This window comes from Podarcis melisellensis (genome assembly GCF_964234715.1).
Source record: "Podarcis melisellensis genome assembly, chromosome: 15".
Classification (NCBI taxonomy): Eukaryota; Metazoa; Chordata; class Lepidosauria; order Squamata; family Lacertidae; genus Podarcis; species Podarcis melisellensis.
The window spans coordinates 34,201,437-34,220,875 of record NC_138532.1 but is presented as its reverse complement, the minus strand read 5'-3'; the positions used below and the strand labels follow the sequence as shown (position 1 = coordinate 34,220,875).

At 46.0% G+C, this 19,439-nt stretch overlaps 1 protein-coding gene across 8 annotated transcripts in view; it reads right to left on the bottom strand.

Moving 5' to 3' along the window:
* Positions 1 to 15,202, bottom strand: part of AUTS2 (activator of transcription and developmental regulator AUTS2) — a 667,021-nt gene extending 651,819 nt beyond the window's left edge. For 4 of the 8 annotated variants that reach the window (XM_081890188.1, XM_081890193.1, XM_081890191.1 and 1 more), the window contains exon 1: positions 14,782 to 15,202. In XM_081890188.1, coding sequence (XP_081746314.1) covers positions 14,782 to 15,123 — 342 coding nt within the window. In that variant the 5' untranslated portion in view covers positions 15,124 to 15,202. The remainder of the gene's footprint in view (positions 1 to 14,781) is intronic. The other 4 variants (XM_081890195.1, XM_081890190.1, XM_081890196.1 and 1 more) reach the window with 1 other exon arrangement.
* Between the last annotated feature and the right edge of the window lie 4,237 nt (positions 15,203 to 19,439).

The following is a 19,439-nucleotide window of genomic DNA, read 5'->3' as shown; positions in this document are numbered from 1 at the left end:
CTATCACAGTGCAGGGCAATTGTGAAACAATAGTTGGGAAAGGAAACCATTCAGGGGTCCCATCAAGACCTTCAAAAGCATTTGTCAAGCAGTCCAGGAGCAGGGGGACGCGGGTGGCACTGTGGGTTAAACCACAGAGCCTAGGACTTGCCGATCAGAAGGTCAGCGGTTCGAATCCCGACGACAGGGTGAGGTCCCGTTGCTCATTCCCAGCTCCTGCCAACCTAGCAGTTCGAAAGCGCGTCAAAGTACAAGTAGATAAATAGGTACTGCTCCAACGGGAAGGTAAACGGTGTTTCCGTGTGCTGCTCTGGTTTGCCAGAAGCGGCTTAGTCATGCTGGCCAGCTCCCTTGGCCAATAAAGCGAGATGAGCACCGCAACCCGAGTCAGTCACAACTGGACCTAATGGTCAGGGGTCCCTTTACCTTTTACCAGGAGCAGGGAGGTTTGGAAATCAGTGATACAGAAGCTCACAAAATACTTGGAAGTCACAACATGCCGTGATAAAGCAAGCTTCCTCAACCTGGTGCCCTCCAGAGGTTTTGGATTCCAGATCCCATTAGTCCCCAGAAGCAGGGCCTATGGTCAGGGATGATGGAGGATGTAGTCCAAAAATATCAAGACTGAGGGAGCCTGGTTTATAATTAGGAGGGTGAAATACAGTTGCCTTTTCACCCCACTCCCTGCATGGCTGCTAGGAGATCAGAAGCTTCTTCTTCCATGATTAACAACAATTAAGCATCATATCTGAACACTGGAGTTTGGCTCATCTTAACAATGGCTGGTTGAAGCAAGCCAGTTGCATCAAACCATGATCTGAAGCAGGCTCTTTTCCACTTCTTTAAACTACGGTTTGAAACAGTGTTGTTTCAAAACAAACCATAGTTAAGATTAACAGAGTGTGTTGGGTTTGGACAATATGGCAAGCCACAGTTTCCGAGCACAATTCAAAGTGTTGGGGCGGACCTTTAAAGCACTAAACAGCCTCGATCCAGTATAGCTGAAGGAGCGTCTCCACCCCCATCGTTATGCCCAGACACTGAGGTCCAGTGCAGTTCCCTCACTGCGAGAAGCCAAGTTACAGGGAACCAGGCAGAGGGCCTTCTCGATAGTGGCGCCAGCCCTGTGAAACACCCTCCCACCAGATGTCAAAGAGAACAACAACTACCAGACTTTTAGAAGACATCTGAAGGCAGCCCTGTTTAGGGAAGCTTTTAATGTTTAATAGATTATTATATTTTAATATTCTGTTGGAAGCCGCCCGGAGTAGCTGGGGAAACCAGCCAGATGGGTGGGGTATAAATAATATATTTATTATTATTATTATTATTATTATTATTATTATTATTATTATTATTATTATTACAAAACCAAAATGAAAGCATCCAAACTTCTTCATGCAGTCGTGATGGAAGTAGTGGAAGGAAGCTCTACCGCCTCACCCAGCGGCCCTGAGGTTGTCACCCATGTCTTTGTAAACGGATGTCTGCGCAAGTTGGGCATTACAGGCTGTTATTGCCACCGACTCTCTCATCCAGGCACCGTGAATGACACTGAGGGGCACCCCCGACAAATACAGCACCATCTCTTAGCCCATTTTATCCTCACAAAGTATTAAGATGAAATGTGAGAAGTGGCTCTTATAAAAACAGGTTAAGCCGCTATCTCCAAATCCATTTTCTGTGATTTTTATAGTGCAATATGTTCAGCCTGGAGAAGGGAAGACTGAGAGGTGACACGATAGCCTTCTTCAAATATTTGAAGGGCTGTCAGGTGGGAGATGGAGCAAGCTTGTTTCTGCTGTTCCAGAGGGCAAGACCTGAACCAATTGATTCAAATGACAAGAAAGGAGATTCCAACTAAATCTTAGGAAAAACTTTCTGACAGTAAGAATGTTTGACAGTGGAACAGAATTGTAAGAATGTTTGACAGTGGAACAGACTACCTCATAACGTGGTGAGCTCTCCTTCTATAGAGGTTTTTAAACAGAGGTTGGGTGGCCATCTGTCAGGGAATCTTTAGCTAAATGTGATTCCTGAATGTCAGTGGGTTGGACTAGATGACCCCTGGTACCCTTCCAAAACTCTACAATTGTATGATTCTATTATTATTAAAAGCAGTTTGAAACAACAACCCACCACACTAGTGGTGTGGAAAAAGTGCACAGTCTTAACCAGAAGCATTGGGGCATGCACTGATCAGAAATAAAGCAGTACGTTTCCCCCAACATTTTTGCAGGCAAACAGAGGCAGTGTGGTGTAGTGGTTAGAGTGTTTGACTTTAAAGAAGAATGGGAGCCTTTTACAAAGTATTTAAAGAAACAACAAACTGAACTGGACTCCTTGGCGGGCTTTGAATAAACATTCACAAATCTTGTATTGGCAATATATAGATAGAAAAACTAAGGATATTTACAATATTATAACATGCAGAGAATAGAATGTGTTGAAAAACCAGGGAGAGGAGCTGAGGGAAGTATGGGGGGGCTGGGGGTTGTTTTTTGGGGAGGGGGAAAATGAGCTTGATGTATCTTTGATAAATTGTTATGTTGAAACTTTTAATAAAGTGTTTGACTGAGACCTGGGAAACACCAGGGTTCAAATCCCCATTTAGCCATAAGACTCCCTGGGTTGACCTTGGGCTCACAGCCACTCATTCTAACCTACCTCACAAGGTTGTTGTGGAAAGTAGAGGAAGAGGGGCCATACCATGTGTGCCAGCTTCAGCTCCTCAGTGGAAAGAGTTTGGGCATAAATGCAACAACGTAAATAAACAGTATTGCAAGTAGGATCACATATAGTAGCATCATGAACACAGATCAGCATGAATGTACAATGCAAAGCCCCATCTACTACATGAAACTGGATTTCTTGTAGGAGAAAAGGCACAAAGGTTTGTAGCAGCTAGCAAACTGGACCGCGAGCAAAGTTCATAGATTACGGAATGGCGAATTCCTGCAAAATTGTGAAACTTTAAATATATGGACAGATAGAAATAGGTAGGAGGTAGATTTCCCACATCTATCTGAAGTACAACTCAAAAAAGGAAGGGAGAGTTCATATTTCCACCCTCCCAACTTCCAAACTCCATTTTTATTAATTACATCGGAGACTTCTGCAGGAACTCAAGCACTTGGGCTATTTTTAATAAGGTTCATCCGGCTCAAATGTATTGTTCCGCTTCAAATGAAGATCAAACTACTAATTTAGCTGGAGATAATTGCACGCCTTTCAGGTCAGCTCCCAAGCGGGATACAGCAGGGTCTCATCGCCAAACCAAAATGATCAAGCCTAGAAATAAAAAAAATTAAAGAGGCCACCCAATGCAACACAGAGGGGCAGCCCAAGACATTTTGGCACCTGAGACAAACCACAAAATGCCACGTCCCCCTCCCTGCCAGGGAAGAAGGGGTGAGTGAAGGTCACCTCAGGAACAAGGGGGTAATAAAGATCTACATCAGGGTCTGATGCTCCTTTGGATCTCGTTGCCTGAGGTGATCACCTCATGTTGTCTCATGAGTGGGCCAGCCCCGGCAGTACTGAATCCTCAAGTATCGGTACATCAGCTCAGTACATTTAAAGCAGTATTATACCACTTTAAACAGTCATGGCTTCTCCCCAAAGAATTCTGGGAACTGTAGTTTGTTAAGGGTGCTGAGAGCTGGTGGCAGACACCTCTATTCCCCTCAGAACTATAGTTCCCCGAAAAGTTTTACAATCCACCCCTCTTCCCAGGGAACAGACTTTGGAAGTCCAACCCAATGCTCAATGTGCACTCAACAACACTGAGCAAATGCGGAATATATTTTTATGAGGGTACGTCCAAGATAACAGGGGAAGGTAGTTATCACCTGCTGACTATTCAATGTCCTAGTCAGGTTCCATTGCGGTGGGAGGGATTTTCTGGTTCATCTCAGACAGCAAAATGTCTTAGGCCAGCCCTGAACATCCCTCTCATTTCTGTTTTTGTTGGAGCTATCTGACAGTCCTGCTGACAGGAATCTGGTTACCAGCTGTATGCAATAAGTGATAGCAAAACCATAACCAGCCTACTTTCCCAAGCTTTTAGCTGGGCTTTTAAAATGGCATCTTGGTTAGAGAACATAAGAACATAGAGCCCTAAACGGCCTCGGCCCAGTATACCTGAAGGAGCATCTCCACCCCAATCGTTCTGCCTGGACACGGAGGTCCAGCTCCGAGGGCCTTCTGGCGGTTCCCTCACTGCAAGAAGCAAAGCTACAGGGAACCAGGCAGAGGGCCTTCTCGGTAGTGGCACCCACCCTGTGGAACGCCCTCCCACCAGATGTCAAAGAGATAAACAACTGCCTGACATTTAGAAGACATCTGAAGGCAGCCCTGTTTAGGGAAGTTTTTAATGTGTGACATTTTAATGTATTTTTAATCTTTGTGGAAGCCGCCCAGAGTGGCTGGGGAAACTCCTCATAAGGGAGCTGTTCCTAGAGGAAGAACTGTGAGGGGAGAGACTCCATCAGGCAAGGCCTCTTTCCACCTGCCTTCCTCTACCCTCTGCTTCTCAATGTGTATTGTATTGTTTTATGAACTGTGGCTTGCCGTTGTTTTATTGATTATAGTTTAGATATTATTGTAACTGTTGAGTGGATTTCTGTTTAACTTTTATATGTTGATATTATTATTGTATACTATTCTAATGATTGTTGAATGTTACTTTTTTGATGGAGGTTGCCTATTTTAAAGTTATGTTTTAATATCACATTTTTGTATTGCATTAGATTGTTATAAGATGTACATTTTTTGTTTCTTCAGCTTGTAAGCCGCCTTGAGTATTGTAAGATAGAAAGGCAGTATACAAATTAAAAATGATGAGATGGGCGGGGTACAAATAATAAATTATATTATTATTGTTGTTGTTGTTGTTATTGTTGTTGTTGTTGTTGTTGTTGTTGTTGTTGTTGCCTGCTGGATCAGGCCAATGGCCCATCTAGTCCAGCATCGTGTTCTCACAGTGGCCTGTGGGAAACCCAAAAGCAGGGCCCAAGCACAAGAGCAACACTCCCCCCTCAGCGCAGTTTCCAGCAACTGATATTCAGAAGCATTACTGCCTTGGACCATGGAAGGAGATTATAGTCATCATGGCTAGCAGCCATGGATAGCCCTCTCCTCCATGAATTTGTCTTAATCCTCTTTTAAAGCCGTCCATGTTGATGACCATCACTGCTTCCAGTGGGAGTGAGTTCCAAAGGTTCAAGTTTTAAACCTTTCTGAATCCTTTCCCAAGTCCTTTCTAAGAAAGGTTCAGGTCCTTTCTGGGCTGTTGGCTTTTTGTCACAGTTTCATTTTTGTCTCCGTACCGGGATGGCGTTATTATGATGCATTGTTTTAGCGAGCTGCTATAAGCTGCCTCGTGGAGAGGAATAGACATCCTTTGGATGAGCGAAAGAAAGTGACATTTCTGGCGTTACATTTAAATCAATTCCCTTTTAGTACTGTAAGCTCTGCAGAGCTCTGAAATCCGGAAGAAAGCTACTTCCTGGGAACTGTCTTGTAAGCACGATGCTGTGATTCAGTGTGTCTTACAACAGGGGTTGGGAACCAGATGCCAAGGATCAGATGCCTTAACACCCACCCTTGGATTAAACACAACCTCTTGCACACAACCTCTTCATCAGCTCAGGGTACAGCTCACAAGACCCAACAGGTACATTAATAAAGCCTAGGATACATGGCTAGGTGTAAGCAAAGACATGGCTCCAACATTTGACACACTCCTCCCATTCTTCTTTTAAAGCAGCCTTTCTCAACCTGTGGGTCCCCAGATGTTGTTGATCTCCCCTAGCTAGCAAGGCCAGAGCTCAGGGATGATGGGAGTTGTAATCCAACAACATCTGGGGACCCACATGTTGAGAACTGCTGTTTTAAAGGAACAGGGTGGGATCTGTAATTTGTGCAGTTCCCATCCCAAGCGAGAAGATGGATCTTGCAGGCATGCACTCCTACAGGGGGCTAGCACCCTTCGCACCTGCACTGACCGCAGAGAAACCTTGGCAAGAAGACTTCCAACCCTCTGAACCAACCAGCTGTGAGAGCCTCACTCTCAGAAGGCAGGGTGAGAATTGGCTCATCTGGCTCTCTCCCTTCCCGTTCTGGGACATCCAGCGGCCCTGAAAGAGGACCTTCCTCTTGGTCACTGTTTTGAGTTGTCTCCACTTAGAATCATAGACGGGATCAGAGATTCTTAGAAAACTGGATTAAATATTTGAACTATTTGAAAAGCAACTGTAATAAACAGATTACGCTAGTAGGATTGCAAGAAGTTCTGTAAGGAGGACTATTTGAAACATTGCAAGAAAGACTATGATGAGAATTATTAGTTAAGGACAATTAAAAGTAATAGAGAAGTTAAGAAATTCAGAACAAGCGATAGAGAACGGAAAATCTTCAGAAGTTGTTGACAGAAGTCTAAAATATTGCATAAGATAAGAAGTTATGTTAAATGATTGTTGGAAATGATATGTTAAAAAATACCCAATAAAAATGTATATATATATTAAAAAGAAACATAGAAGGTACCCTCAAGACAACTCAAACCCAACCTCCTGCAATGCAGGAATCTCAGCTAAATCATCCATGACAGATGTCCATTCAACCTCTGCTTAAAAACATCCAAGGAGGGAGAGTTCACAACCTCCCCAGGGAGGCTGTTCTACTGTCAGGCAGCTCTTGCCATCAGAAAGTTCTTCCAGATGTTTAATCAGAATCTCCTTTGGTTCATGTTCTACACTTCAGACCAGGAGAAAGCAATCTAGCTCCACCTTCCAAGTGACAGGCCTTCATGTATTTGAAGGCGGCTATCCTATCTCCTCTCAGTCTCCTCTTTCCCAGGCTAAACATACCCAACTCCTTCAACCGTTCCTCATAAGGCTCAGTATCCAGACCCTTGGTCCTCACACTTAAATAAATGTGCATGTCTTTTAAGGAAGCAGTTTAACCCAGACTCCTCTGGGAATTAGGAACATTGGATTGACCCACTGAAATAAAATTGAATCAAACACCTGGCAACTCTGGTTTGGGGGGTAAGAGCATTATGAAGAACTGTAGGTTCAAAACTACAGGTTAGTGACCAAAGAAAATGTTGCTGACCTTCAGGTTACTATGAAGCTTCCAAAATAAACCTCAACATAAAAACAATCCCAAAAATATTTACACTCAGAACAAATGATGTCCTAACAGTGTTAGAACAAACAATGGAGCGCATTATATGGCAAGTTCTTTTAATACCAAAGTAGGCCAGCTGTAGTAAACACATAATGACCTATACATCTGTCCATCAGCACCATGCTTAAGATGTCTCGAAAAGGAACGAGGTTTCTTATTCTGCAACATCCTTGCATCACTCTTCTTCCTCCTCTGTTCAGAACGCAAAACAACTGCAAGCAACATCTGGCTGGATCGCATGAAACGTAATTGAGCAACTGCTTACAATTATGCTCACTCAGTGAATGGAATGATATGATGCAGATTTGGAGAGCAAGCAAGATAATGTCTTGCTGAACATTTGTTCCCTGCGCCTGGAGATTCCGTTGCACTTTCTCTGGAGGTCATTTAGCCAACGGGCATAATAGTTCAAGTTCGGCAATGCAAAACTGATGAACCCTATATCCTGGAGGGCCAGACAAACTCAAAACTTATACACACATATTAATCATTATAACGAGAGTGGTTTGATTTCTTATCCACCCTTCACTGCAAGGTCCGAGGGTGGGTTACAGCCATTTAATGCGCAATATTATGCGCAAACTTGTTTTCTCCTGCTCTGGAGGGTAGGACTTGAACCAATGGCTTCAAGTTACAAGAAAGGAGATTCCAACTGAACATCAGTAAGAACTTTCTGACTATAAGAGGTGTTTGACAATGCAAGTGATGCCCACAAGAGGTTGTGGGCTCTCCCTCCCTGGGGGTTTTAAGCAGAAGTGAGATGGCCATCTGTTGTGGATGCTTTAGTTGAGATTTCTGCATTGAAGGCTGATGATGATTCTTGCCATCCCTTCCAGCTCTACAGTTCTATGATTCTATTAGGAACAGCAACAGCTGATTGCAATGAAGAGACTAAGGTGTGTCCGTAAGAGATAGAGGGAGAGAGCGAGGGAGAAAGAGAAAGAGAAATAGAAAGAGAGGAGTTAGTTGCCAGGATAAAGATGCGTGTCTTCAGAATATGATGAAAACTACATACAGAAAGTGCCAGGCAGACCTCTGTGGCAAAGTAATTCAACAGCTATGGGGCTGCCACAGAAATTGCCCTCTTGCTGTCACCCCCTCAGCTTCTGAGGACAAGGGAGTCACTGGGAGGGCCACCTCTACGTACTCTCTGGTATGCTAATCACCCCTAGCTAACAGGACCAGTGGTCAGGGATGATGGGAGTTGTAGTCTCAAAACATCTGGAGGGCAGAGTTTGCCCATACCTGTGCTAATGTGTTGAGGATGGAGGAAGACCACATCTCTTGGCCTTGCCCGCTGTGGGGAACAGCGGTCTCCTAGAAACTCACAGCACCCTTAACAAATGACACTTCCCGGGATTCCCGTGACTATGACTGCCTAACGTGGTACAATACTGTACAGCAAGGTTGCCATGTTTCAAAAAGTTGAAATCCAGACACAATCTGCAAAATCTCAAAAAAACCCAAACCACTTGAGTTTTTGAACTATTTGTAATGGAATTCACCAAAATCTGCACTTCCAACATGGACTGACATAAATCCGGATTTTCCCAGACATTTCAGCGCTTTCCACTTCTTGCAAATGCCGGTTATGTCTCAGAAATTCTGGACATATGGCAACCCTACATATAGTGCAGATGGGGCATGTGTTTAAATGCATTTAATGGCGTTCCTTTTTTTAGTGAGCAATTGGATAGACTTAGACACTTATATATCCACCATTGACAAAAGGACAAGGATTGTCGTTCTTAAAAGTAGAATCCACAAAAAGGTCGGGGAGAAATCTCCTTGAAGGGGTTTAGAACACTGAGCCACTGCACCACACAGGAGTTATGCCTGCCTTACCCCATAATTCACAAATCACAGGTGCATATTTATTTATTCCAGCCGTGAATGTTCCACTGTGGGTGTTCACTTGATTTAACCAATTTTATGAGGATCATTTGAGCTTCTCCTTGTTGTGAGCAGCTTTGTGTTAAGGAAAGCAATATTTTGAAACCCATTTACAGACAACAGGGACAAACTCTGAAGTCTAAATTCTATTCTGCAGAAACACAACCTGCCTCTTCGGTGCAACACTGACACCCACACTTAATAGCAAATCCAAGAAATATCAGAATCCAGGGTCATCGTTTTAATAAGACTAAATATGTGTTGTGCTGCAGCAGTACAAAAAGAACTGCCAACCCAACCACACAGAACAGCTGTGTGCACTTAACAACAACAACAACAACAACAACTTATTTATATGCCGCTCATCTGACTGGATTGCCCCAAACACTCTGGGCGGCTTCCAACAAGCTAGAACACTGAAATACATCAAACATTAAAAACTTCCCTATACAAGGCTGCCTTCAGATGTCTTATAAAAGTCAGAAAGTTGTTTAGTTGCTTGACATCTGATGGGAAGGTGTTCCACATGGACTACTGAGAAGGCCCTCTGCCTGGTTCCCTGTAACTGAAAGAGAAATGGGGAGATTTGCTCATTCCTACACTGCACCAATTTTATACACTTAACAGCAAAGTTTTTCCTGGAGTGTCCTATTTCAGGCTGCGGGTATCTGGGGAATAGTAGGGAGGGAGGTCAGTGGTTCAAATCCCTGTGACGTGGTGAGTTCCCATTGCTCAGTCCCTGCTCCTGCCAACCTAGCAGCTTGAAAGCAAGCCAAAAGTGCAAGTAGATCAATAGGTACCACTCTGGTGGGAAGGTAAACGGCGTTTCTGTACGCTGCTCTGGTTTCGGTGTTCCGTTGCACCAGAAGCGGCTTAGTCATGCTGGCCACATGACCCGGGAAAACTGTCTGCAGAGCAGACAAACGCCAGCTCCCTCAGCCAGTAAAGCGAGATGAGCGCCGCAACCCCAGAGTCGTTCACGACTGGACTTAACTGTCAGGGGTCCTTTACCTTTATTGCTTTCTTCTGGGGGGAAGCAGGGGTATGCATCCCCTAAACATTTTGTGGATCTAAGTTTGGCCTCATTGAGAGGTGGTGTTTCAATATGACTAGGAAAATGAGAGTACCCCCTAAATATTTTTTTTAGAAAAAAAACACTGAATATTCCCGTATGACAAACAAACTCATGGTCTATAGAGAATTAGTATGTCAGGGCAAAAGGCTTCACCCAGACTTCTGGTATACAATCTTTTCACTTGCATATAATTTATTTGTCATGGCAATAAGCGTTCAGAGATGCAGCACTTACACTTGCAGTCTGAACTGGAGCAGCCCAGAAAGTGCCCCAACGAACCCCCTAGATTCTGAAAATGCATTCACTTAAGTGGACTTAGAATCATAGAATTGTAGAATTGAGGGTCATATATTTCAACCCCCTGCAATGCAGGAACATGCAATTGTCCCATACGGGGATCAAACCTGCAACCTTGGCATTATCAGCACCACGCTCCAGCCAGCTGAGCTATTAAAACAGATCCTTCATTGTGCAGTCACACAAAACAGAACCAACAACAAGACGAGTAAAATATCACAATTTGCAAAATATATCCAAATAGGTTTGTAATACATAAATGATATCAGGAGTGATTAAAATACATCTTATTATAAAATATGGAAGTTAAGAGTGAGCCAAATAAATAAATAACAGCACGACAACCAGGTTATAAATAAAAACAGCACCCAGACAGCAAAGGTTTAATAAATTGGGGGCAATGTCCTTTTCGTATTTTTGCAGCCAGAAAGAGAAATAATAATAATAATTTTATTATTTGTACTTTTGCCGTATTTCTATCTTGCCTGTCTTCCAAGGAACTCAAGGTACAGTACATGGTTCTATGCACTCCCCCCCCCCCAATATTATCTTCCTAAAAACCCTGTGAGAAAGGCCTAGTGTCATACAGTGAGTCCAGGAGTGCCAACTTGCCCCCGCGTCCGTGGGTGCCCAGGGTCATGGGTGCCATACAGCATGCATGGCTCTGACACTGCCTTTGTGGGTGCCCAGCTTCTTCATGGGGAATTTTGTGGGTGCTCGGGCACCCAAGGCCCCAGGGAGCTGTCACCTATGCAAGAGTCAGAATTTGAACCCAGGTCCCTCTGGTCCAATTCTGAAATGCTAACCATTGTGTCGTGCCAGCTTACCATGCCAGTTAATGCTCCCTGTGTATACATTCCTTAGACGTAACAGTTGTTGCCAATTGTGCTGGCACACTTTTCTAACAGCCGCTCTTCTGCATCTAGTTACACAGAGCATGGGACTCCAGCAAATGTGAGTTTTGCAGATCCATTGTGATGTGACAAGTTTCACCCACCCAAACCCCCTCTTTCTGCACACCTATGTTGGATTGGATTGGATTGATCTTTATTACGGCCATTGGCCCGTTACATGACAGTTTCCCATACCAACATATTATACTTAAACCTCCAAATTTAAAATCGCCAAAACTTAAAGACAAACAGTAACTGAAGCAAAACAAAAACAAAGACCACCATCACACATTACAATAAATTTGTAACCTATACATCGCCCTCTGCTCATAAATTAATCAAAGATATCAATGGTGATATCGCCTAAACATAGATCATGGTTTAAAACAATGGTGATATCACCTAAAACATAGGTCATGGTTTAAAGGGGTTATCCGAATCACACAGGAGACCGTTTCTCTTCTTTAGGGATAGGACGCTGATCAGGAATCTGGCAGCCATGAGTGATTTTAGGGGGGTCATCATCAATTAGTAGATATCTCAGTTTGGCTTCAATCGTATCATCGGCAATTCCCTTAAGATAATGAGCAAGAAACTTGCTCCTGCACCTATGTCGTCTACTGTCAGCCCCTTGCTGAAAGGTTGTTGCTCATCGACAATTATTTTCAAAATAGCATTTGAGAGAGTATGCTTGTCTTGGCACCATAAGACAACAGAGGCTGTCACCCTAAGCATCTTTTCAAAGGAATAAGGTCCACTAAAATCAATGGAATATTTATTGATTTATGTGGAGGCAGATCTCAGCCTAAACTTCTTTCAAGTGTATTTATTTTAATAACTTCTGACCTGCCCTTCATCCAGATAAATCCAAGGATGGGGTGTGTGTGTGTATCAATAAAAGCAAGACATCAACCATCATCAAAAAATTAAATGCCCTAGAAGACAACAGAAAAGCACCCTGAATAGGAACAGAACACTTTCAAAATGCTTGGGCAAACAAGGAAGTCTTAACCTGGCACCAAGAAGATTGCACTGTGTCAAATACAAGTCCAGCCTCTCCAGGGGGACTATTCCAAAGTCAAGGGGCCACCACAAAAAAGCCCATGTGAGTGTTACACACTTCAGCAAGTGACAACACTAAAGAGAAAGGCCTCAGCTAAAGATCTTACTGTATAGGCAGGAAAATATGGGAGAAGATGTTCCTACGGACCCCCAAGCTGCATACAGAGTGCAAACTGTGGGGCCATAGAGCCAAGATACATATAAGCAAAGCTCCAAAACTACTCAAACAACAACAGCAAATGGCAACACTGTGTGCTAATACCTAGAAAGAATGTATACACTTGCCAAACCTCAAACCACCACATAAAGATATCCAAGCCTTCCTCTCCACCCCCACCATAAAAGCATGCAGCTCAAAATTTCTTGATCCCATACCTCATGCATTTCAGCGATTATTGTCCTTGCTTGTGTTTTAAACTAATGAATGCCAGAAAATTCAGAAAAGGAAAATGCTTTGCAAGTACGGAGAGTTTATAAGGTGGGCTTGGCCTACTCGGCAGTTCATATGCATGTCAGTAGTTTTGAGGGAGAAACCCCAAAACTTGAATCCCTCTATTTTTCAAATAAAGGAAGGAAGGGATTTTTGACTGGTGGGGATGTGGGGGTGAGAGAGGGACTGAAGGAATGGATTGCAAGGAAGTTTACCACCAGGTGGGTATTGTAAGTGGAAATCACTGGTACACAAATGTTTCTATACAACCAGGGACACCATAACAGCTGTTTTGAATTCACAAGAACATCAGAACTGGAGGCATTTTTGTCACATATTCTGAAAGGGGGGTTGGAACAGAGTAGTGTGCTTGCTCCCTCTCTCTCTCTCTCTCTCTCTCTCTCTCTCTCTCTCTCCAAGTTAAAGGGCCAGCAACCATTATCCAAAACATCCTTTAACTCAAGAGAAATAGAACACGTAGGTATCTTGATATACCAAAAGGCAAGGACATACTGGATTAACACATACTCACTCTAGAAAGACACCTAAGCTTGAAAGGTCTAACCTTGAATGGCATGCAATGTAAACACAATGAAAAAGAACAGGGAACCCAAGGCCAAAAAGTTGTGCGAAGCTGATTTGGGAAAAGGGAGTGAATGAAATTGACAAAACCAATAAATTAGCCCTAAGATATGGGGGTCAAGGAGGAGGGGGGAAGAGATGGAAGGAAGCTGGGAAATAATGGTATTATGTTAACCCTCAACTGTCTGATTTGGAGAGGGGGGGAGCCACATGCTTCTTCCACAACTCCTGTTTCTCTTCCGCACCACGTTTGTGACAATGTGCATAGTACTGGCATTGTCTTTCAACGATACCAGTCTGATTTCCTCTCCCCAAGAAATCATGTCAAGGTAAGATCTCACCCTGCCCATCATCTTCCAACTTGCCCTTTCTTGATGTCACACACACACCCCTTTCTCCCCAGGAGAAATGAAACATTGAAGGAGAAAAGTGCATTGTGGGGAGGGAGGGGGAAGAAAGCAGCACCCAGCGAGTGTTGCGTGGAATAAAGAGAAGTCTCCACTTGTCCACACCAGACACACAAAAGCACTTTTTTTCTTTCTTTCTTTTTTGCAACGAGAAAGAAGGGGAGGAAGGGGATTAAGGCGGCATTGACAACCGGGTTCCACTTGCAAGCAGCCCTTCAGATGACAGCCAGGGGATGTTCTTTTGCACATCTATTCAGACACACACCCCTTTTTCATTCCATCCATGCTTTAAAGGGCCAGCAAATAAATAAACCAACCCTTCTGGAGCATAAAGGAGATGCAAGTCCAATGCCGTTGCCCGTCTCTCCTTCTGCCCCCCCCCGCCACCTCCAAGTTCCTCCAAGCCCCTCCTCTTCCCACCCCCCTCTCGCTCGCAATGAATACACCCCGATTCCCTCCCCACCTCCGAACACATAAAGCACCACCACCACTCCCCAACAGCTGGAGAGAGCGAGGGGAAAGGGGGGGGGAGAGACACCCAGCCAACTCGCTCCTCAAAGCAGCACATCCATCAAACTGCAGCCCAAACAAAAATAAATATACTCAGCGCACAGCAAGGCAGGGGAAGAAGCCACCTCGACCTATAAATATTTGGAGTAGCCAAGGGATTCGGGGGCGGGCGCAAAGAGAGAGAGATGGGGATTCCTGGTCCGCATTGTTATCCCAGCAGTAGGGACCAGAGGAGAGGAAAGAGGACCCCCCCCCCGCAAAGTGCACACCCTCCTTCCTCGACGCACACACCCCTCTCTGCTGCCATTACCCCCCACCCACCCACAGTCAGCAAACAATGAGCGAGAGGGCAAGCCCAGCCGCCCCCTCCCCTTCCGGGCTTCCCTAGAATATAGCCCCGCCGCCGCCACCCCCGACGGGGAGCCCGGGCGCCCTCACCTCCAAGGCTTCCAGCGTGACGAAGCTGGCCAGGGCAAAGCCATCGATGATGTCCTCCTCGGGCGAGGAAGACTCCCTCCGCTTCCTCCTGGGGGGCTTGGGCCGGCACGTCGGCGGCAGCGGCGGCTTGCCATTGTTGTCGAGCTCGGAGCCCGAGGAAGAAAGGACGGACGGGGCGGGGGGCGTCCGCCTGGGCTCCGCCGCCACCACCACCAGAGCCGCCCCGCCGGGAGCAGCAGCAGCACCTTGTAATAATCCGCGTTTGGAGCGCCTCGCCCGGTCGCGCTGCGAGCGGGAGCGCCGCTTCTTGCGAAAGCCGTTGCAGAGTGTGGGGCCGTCCATGGCTCGCTCGCTCTCGTCGCAACAACAGAGCCCCCCCCCACCCCCGGACAACTCCACACTGCCTTCGCCCTCCCTCCCTCCTGCTCTTCCCCCCACCTACCCACCCCCTCCAACTTCGTCTCCCCCCCACCCCCCGGTGGAATACAGGGAGGGAGGGAGCGAGGAAAGGGGGGGAGGAAGAAGGAGAAGGAGGGGGGCAAGAAAGGGAGACTCCCAAGGAATGTCAGCACCCGGGGGGGGGGGCGGGCGAGAGAGATGTCGAGAGATTCCTCCGAGCAAACCCAGGAAAGTAATGGCTGGTCACTGGTCTTCCTTGGGAAAAGAGATATGTGTAATTCCTTCCAACCTCGGCAGCAGAAAATAAATTAGAGGAACAGAATGCCTTGATCCAAAGTCAGAGACAGGCAAGCGTGAGGAGGGGTGTGTGTGGCGGGGTTGTCTCTTGATTCCGCACCCCCCCCTTTTTTGATTTTTTTTAATCCATTGAGAGGGAGGAAAGGGGGGGAGACAAACTATTCCTGCACCCGAGAGGTTGGCTCCTTTCTTCTTTTCATGCTTGCAGAATGGAAGGCAGCGACCACGTAAATATATATGGATATATTCACACACGTATAAGTAAATGGAACTCTTTCCCCGCCCCGTTAGATGCTTTGGATTAAACAGGGAGAAGTTGCTTCCGATTTGGTGGTGTGTGTGTGTGGTTGGTTTTTTCCCCCGTCCCCTCCGCCTTGTCTTGTTTCACGCCGGAAAATCTCCTCGTCGTGGTTCAATCCGGTGGGGCGAGCGAGAGAAGAAAACCCTCCAGCTGGAATAGACCGACGCACCTAGAGTAGGTCGAGTGGGTGCCCTGCCAGCGCAGAGACACCCACCTGCTTCAAGTTTCCCCCTCCACCCTGCACCCTTGGGCCCTTCTTTCTCCAGGTTAGCGCTGCCTGCCCCCCCCCCCAAAAAACCCCACCCCTCAACCCCCCAGAGATGGAGCCCCAGCAGCCTCCTCAAAGTCGCACAGCCCGAGGTGGGGAAGAGTTCAGCGCCACGGAATCCACGCCGAGCATCCAAGAATCCAAACACAAAGGAAATTGACAAGCTCCTTCTTTCTCTCTCTCTCTCTCCCCCCTTCTCTTTCTCTCTTCCCTTTCTCCTCCCAGGAGGAGCCACACAGCCGAAAGGAGGAGAAGGGAGAGGTACTGCTGGAGGAGATGGAGAGGGAGGGGGGGTACACCCCAAACAGCCGCCACCACCCCAAATAAATGTCTCTGGTGGTGGGAGAGGGTCTGCTGGGTCTCCGGGAAGCTGCCTCTCCTCCAGACTGGGGAGGGGGCGAGAACGTAACGGCACGAGACAGGGCCAAGAGATACAGGATCCTTCCCTGGGGGGCTGCTGCTGAAAATAAGAGAAGATGTAATCTCGGTTTGGCTCTCCCCGCACGCCTCCGGCAGCGGCAGCGGCAGCAGCAGCAGCTGGGATCCAGCCCCTTTCACATCTTCCCTACCTTTCTGTGTGTGTCTGCCTCTCTCTCTCTTTCTCTCCCTCCCCCTCGGTCACATGACTAACTTTCCTCTCTCTTCCCCCACCCCACCTCCGTCCATCCCCACCGCGCAGAGTGAAAGAAAGCTCCCCTAGCCGCGCGAAATAAGTTGCAGGCATGCGCGCCGAGTTTGCGCGCTGCCTCTGCGCTCTGCTCCATTCCAGCCCAGAAGGAATGAATGGGGAAGGGAATTCTCGCGGGAGCCTCTGGCCCTTTAACGCGGCGGGGGGGGGGGGAGGGAGAGAAGGGGGCGGGGTCGTGGTAAGGAAGGTTGATTGCTGCAGAGAGGGCTGCTTGATGCCTTGCAAGAGCTGGGAGGGGGCAAGGACTTATGTGCCTTGAGCCACTACATGAAAAATGCAGCAATTCAGCCAGTGAAGTGAATGGGGGGGGGGGAGTGAAAATCCACTAGTGAATGAAAAAAAGAAATCCAATGTCATCCACTGGATAGCAAGCAAAGTTGTACCTGAGATATTTTAATAATACAGTGGTACCTCAGGTTAAGAACTTAATTCGTCTGTTCTTAACCTGAAACTGTTCTTAACCTTAAGTACCACTTTAGCTAATGGAGACTCCCGCTGCTGCTGTGCAATTTCTGTTCCCATCCTGAAGCAACGTTCTTGACCTGAAGTGCTATTTCTGGGTTAGTGGAGTCTGTAACCTGAAGTGTCTGTAACCCGAGGTACCACTGCAATAATAATAATAATAATTGTTGTTGCTTAGTCGTTTAGTCGTGTCTGACTCTTCATGACCCCATGGACCAGAGCACGCCAGGCACTCCTGTCTTCCACTGCCTCCCGCAGTTTGGTCAAACTCATGCTGGTAGCTTCTATGACACTGTCCAACCATCTTGTCCTCTGTCGTCCCCTTCTCCTTGTGCCCTCCATCTCTCCCAACATCAGGGTCTTTTCCAGGGAGTCTCCTCTCATGAGGTGGCCAAAGTATTGGAGCCTCAGCTTCAGGATCTGTCCTTCCAGTGAGCACTCAGGGCTGATTTCCTTAAGAATGGATAGGTTTGCCCCAGTGACTCTGGGTGGCTTCCAACAAATTTAAAATTTAAAAGCACCATAAAACATCAGACATTAAACCTTCCCTATACAGGGTTACCTTCAGGTGTCTTCTAAAAGTTGTGTAGTTATTTATCCCCTTGACATCTGGCAGTAGGGCGTTCCACAGGGCGGGTGCCACTACTGAGAAGGCCCTCTGCCTGGTTGCCTGTGACCTCACTTCTCGCAGGGAGGGAACTGCCAGAAGGCCCTTGGAGCTGGATATCAGTGTCTGGGGTGAACGATTGGGATGGAGATGCTAAATCCATTTAAAGGTCCACACCAATACTTTCAATTGTGCTTGGAAAGGTACTGGGAGCCAATGTTTGTTATATGGTCCTGTCCAGTGCTATTTTTCTAGAGGTGCTGGAACTCACCATGAACACCTCCCTTGTTCTCTTATTATGGCAATGGCAACCAGAGTTTCAGGCAGGAGACATTCCCAGTCCTACAGGGAAGACTGAACCTGGGACATTCTGCTCTACCGCTGAGCTACAGCCCATTAATAACAAATGAACAATAACAAACAGGAGGATCCAATCAAAAGGAGGTGACATGAATGTGGCGAGGAGTGAAGAGCGGGCAAAGCAAAACTCAGGCACTGATTCATAGAATCAAATAATTAAGTGGAAGCAAGCCCTGAGGATCAACTAGTCCAGGGTTTCCCAAACCTGGGTCTCCAGCTGTTTTTGGACCACAGTTCCCATCATCCCTGACCACTGGTCCTGCTAGCTAAGGATGATGGGAGTTGTAGTCCAACAACAGCTGGAGACCAAGTTTGGGAAACCCTGATCTAGTGCAACCCCCCGCAATGCAAGAATATGCATTTGCCCCATCGAACCTGCAACCTTGGTGTTATCAGAACCATGCTCTAACCAACTGAGATTTCCAAGTGGTTATGTAGCAACTGCACAGCTATAAAATGAATCTGCTACAGTAAACATAAATATTGTAGCTTTATAAATATATATATATATAATGCTCTGTTTATTCTTGGCCCTGGCATACCCATGATTTTGTTGCCGTACTAGGGGCTACCTGTAATTAATGTGGCCTCTTCGTCAGTGTCTGAATTAATTATGAAGTGGAACCTGTAATTAATTCAAAGGACAAATTAATTACAGAGTAGGACCCAGCAGTTCTGCCCATCCCTGTATTCAGCTGGTCAGTTCCGGTCATTAATGCAGGATTTATTTATGTTTTGCTTGGATGGAACGCTAAGGATTTGTTCTATAGGCAGTTGGAAGAGCCTACCATAGCAAAAGTGCTCCTCCTTTTTATTTGGAGCTGATAAATTGATGGCACCTATGCAAACATGTAACGGCAGAGTCGTTTTTTCTGCTGAATAGCCCTACAATGGGTAATTATCAACGGAGTGTTACTTTAAAAAGAAATGTAAATATGAGAAAGACAGACAGAAGAAAGAAAGAAAGAAAGAAAGAAAGAAAGAAAGAAAGAAAGAAAGAAAGAAAGGGAAAGCTCATGTTAACGAGCAGAGTAATCAATCCTAAATTAATCATATATAATAATATAGGCACTCTGTACAGTGGTACATTGGGTTACAGATGCTTCAGTTTACAGACACTTCAGGTTACAGACTCCGTTAACCCAGAAATAGTACCTTGGGTTAAGAACTTTGCTTCAGGATGAGAACAGAAATTGTGCTCCAGTGGCGCAGCAGCAGCAGCGAGAGGCCCCATTAGCTAAAGTGGTGCTTCAGGTTAAGAACAGTTTCAGGTTAA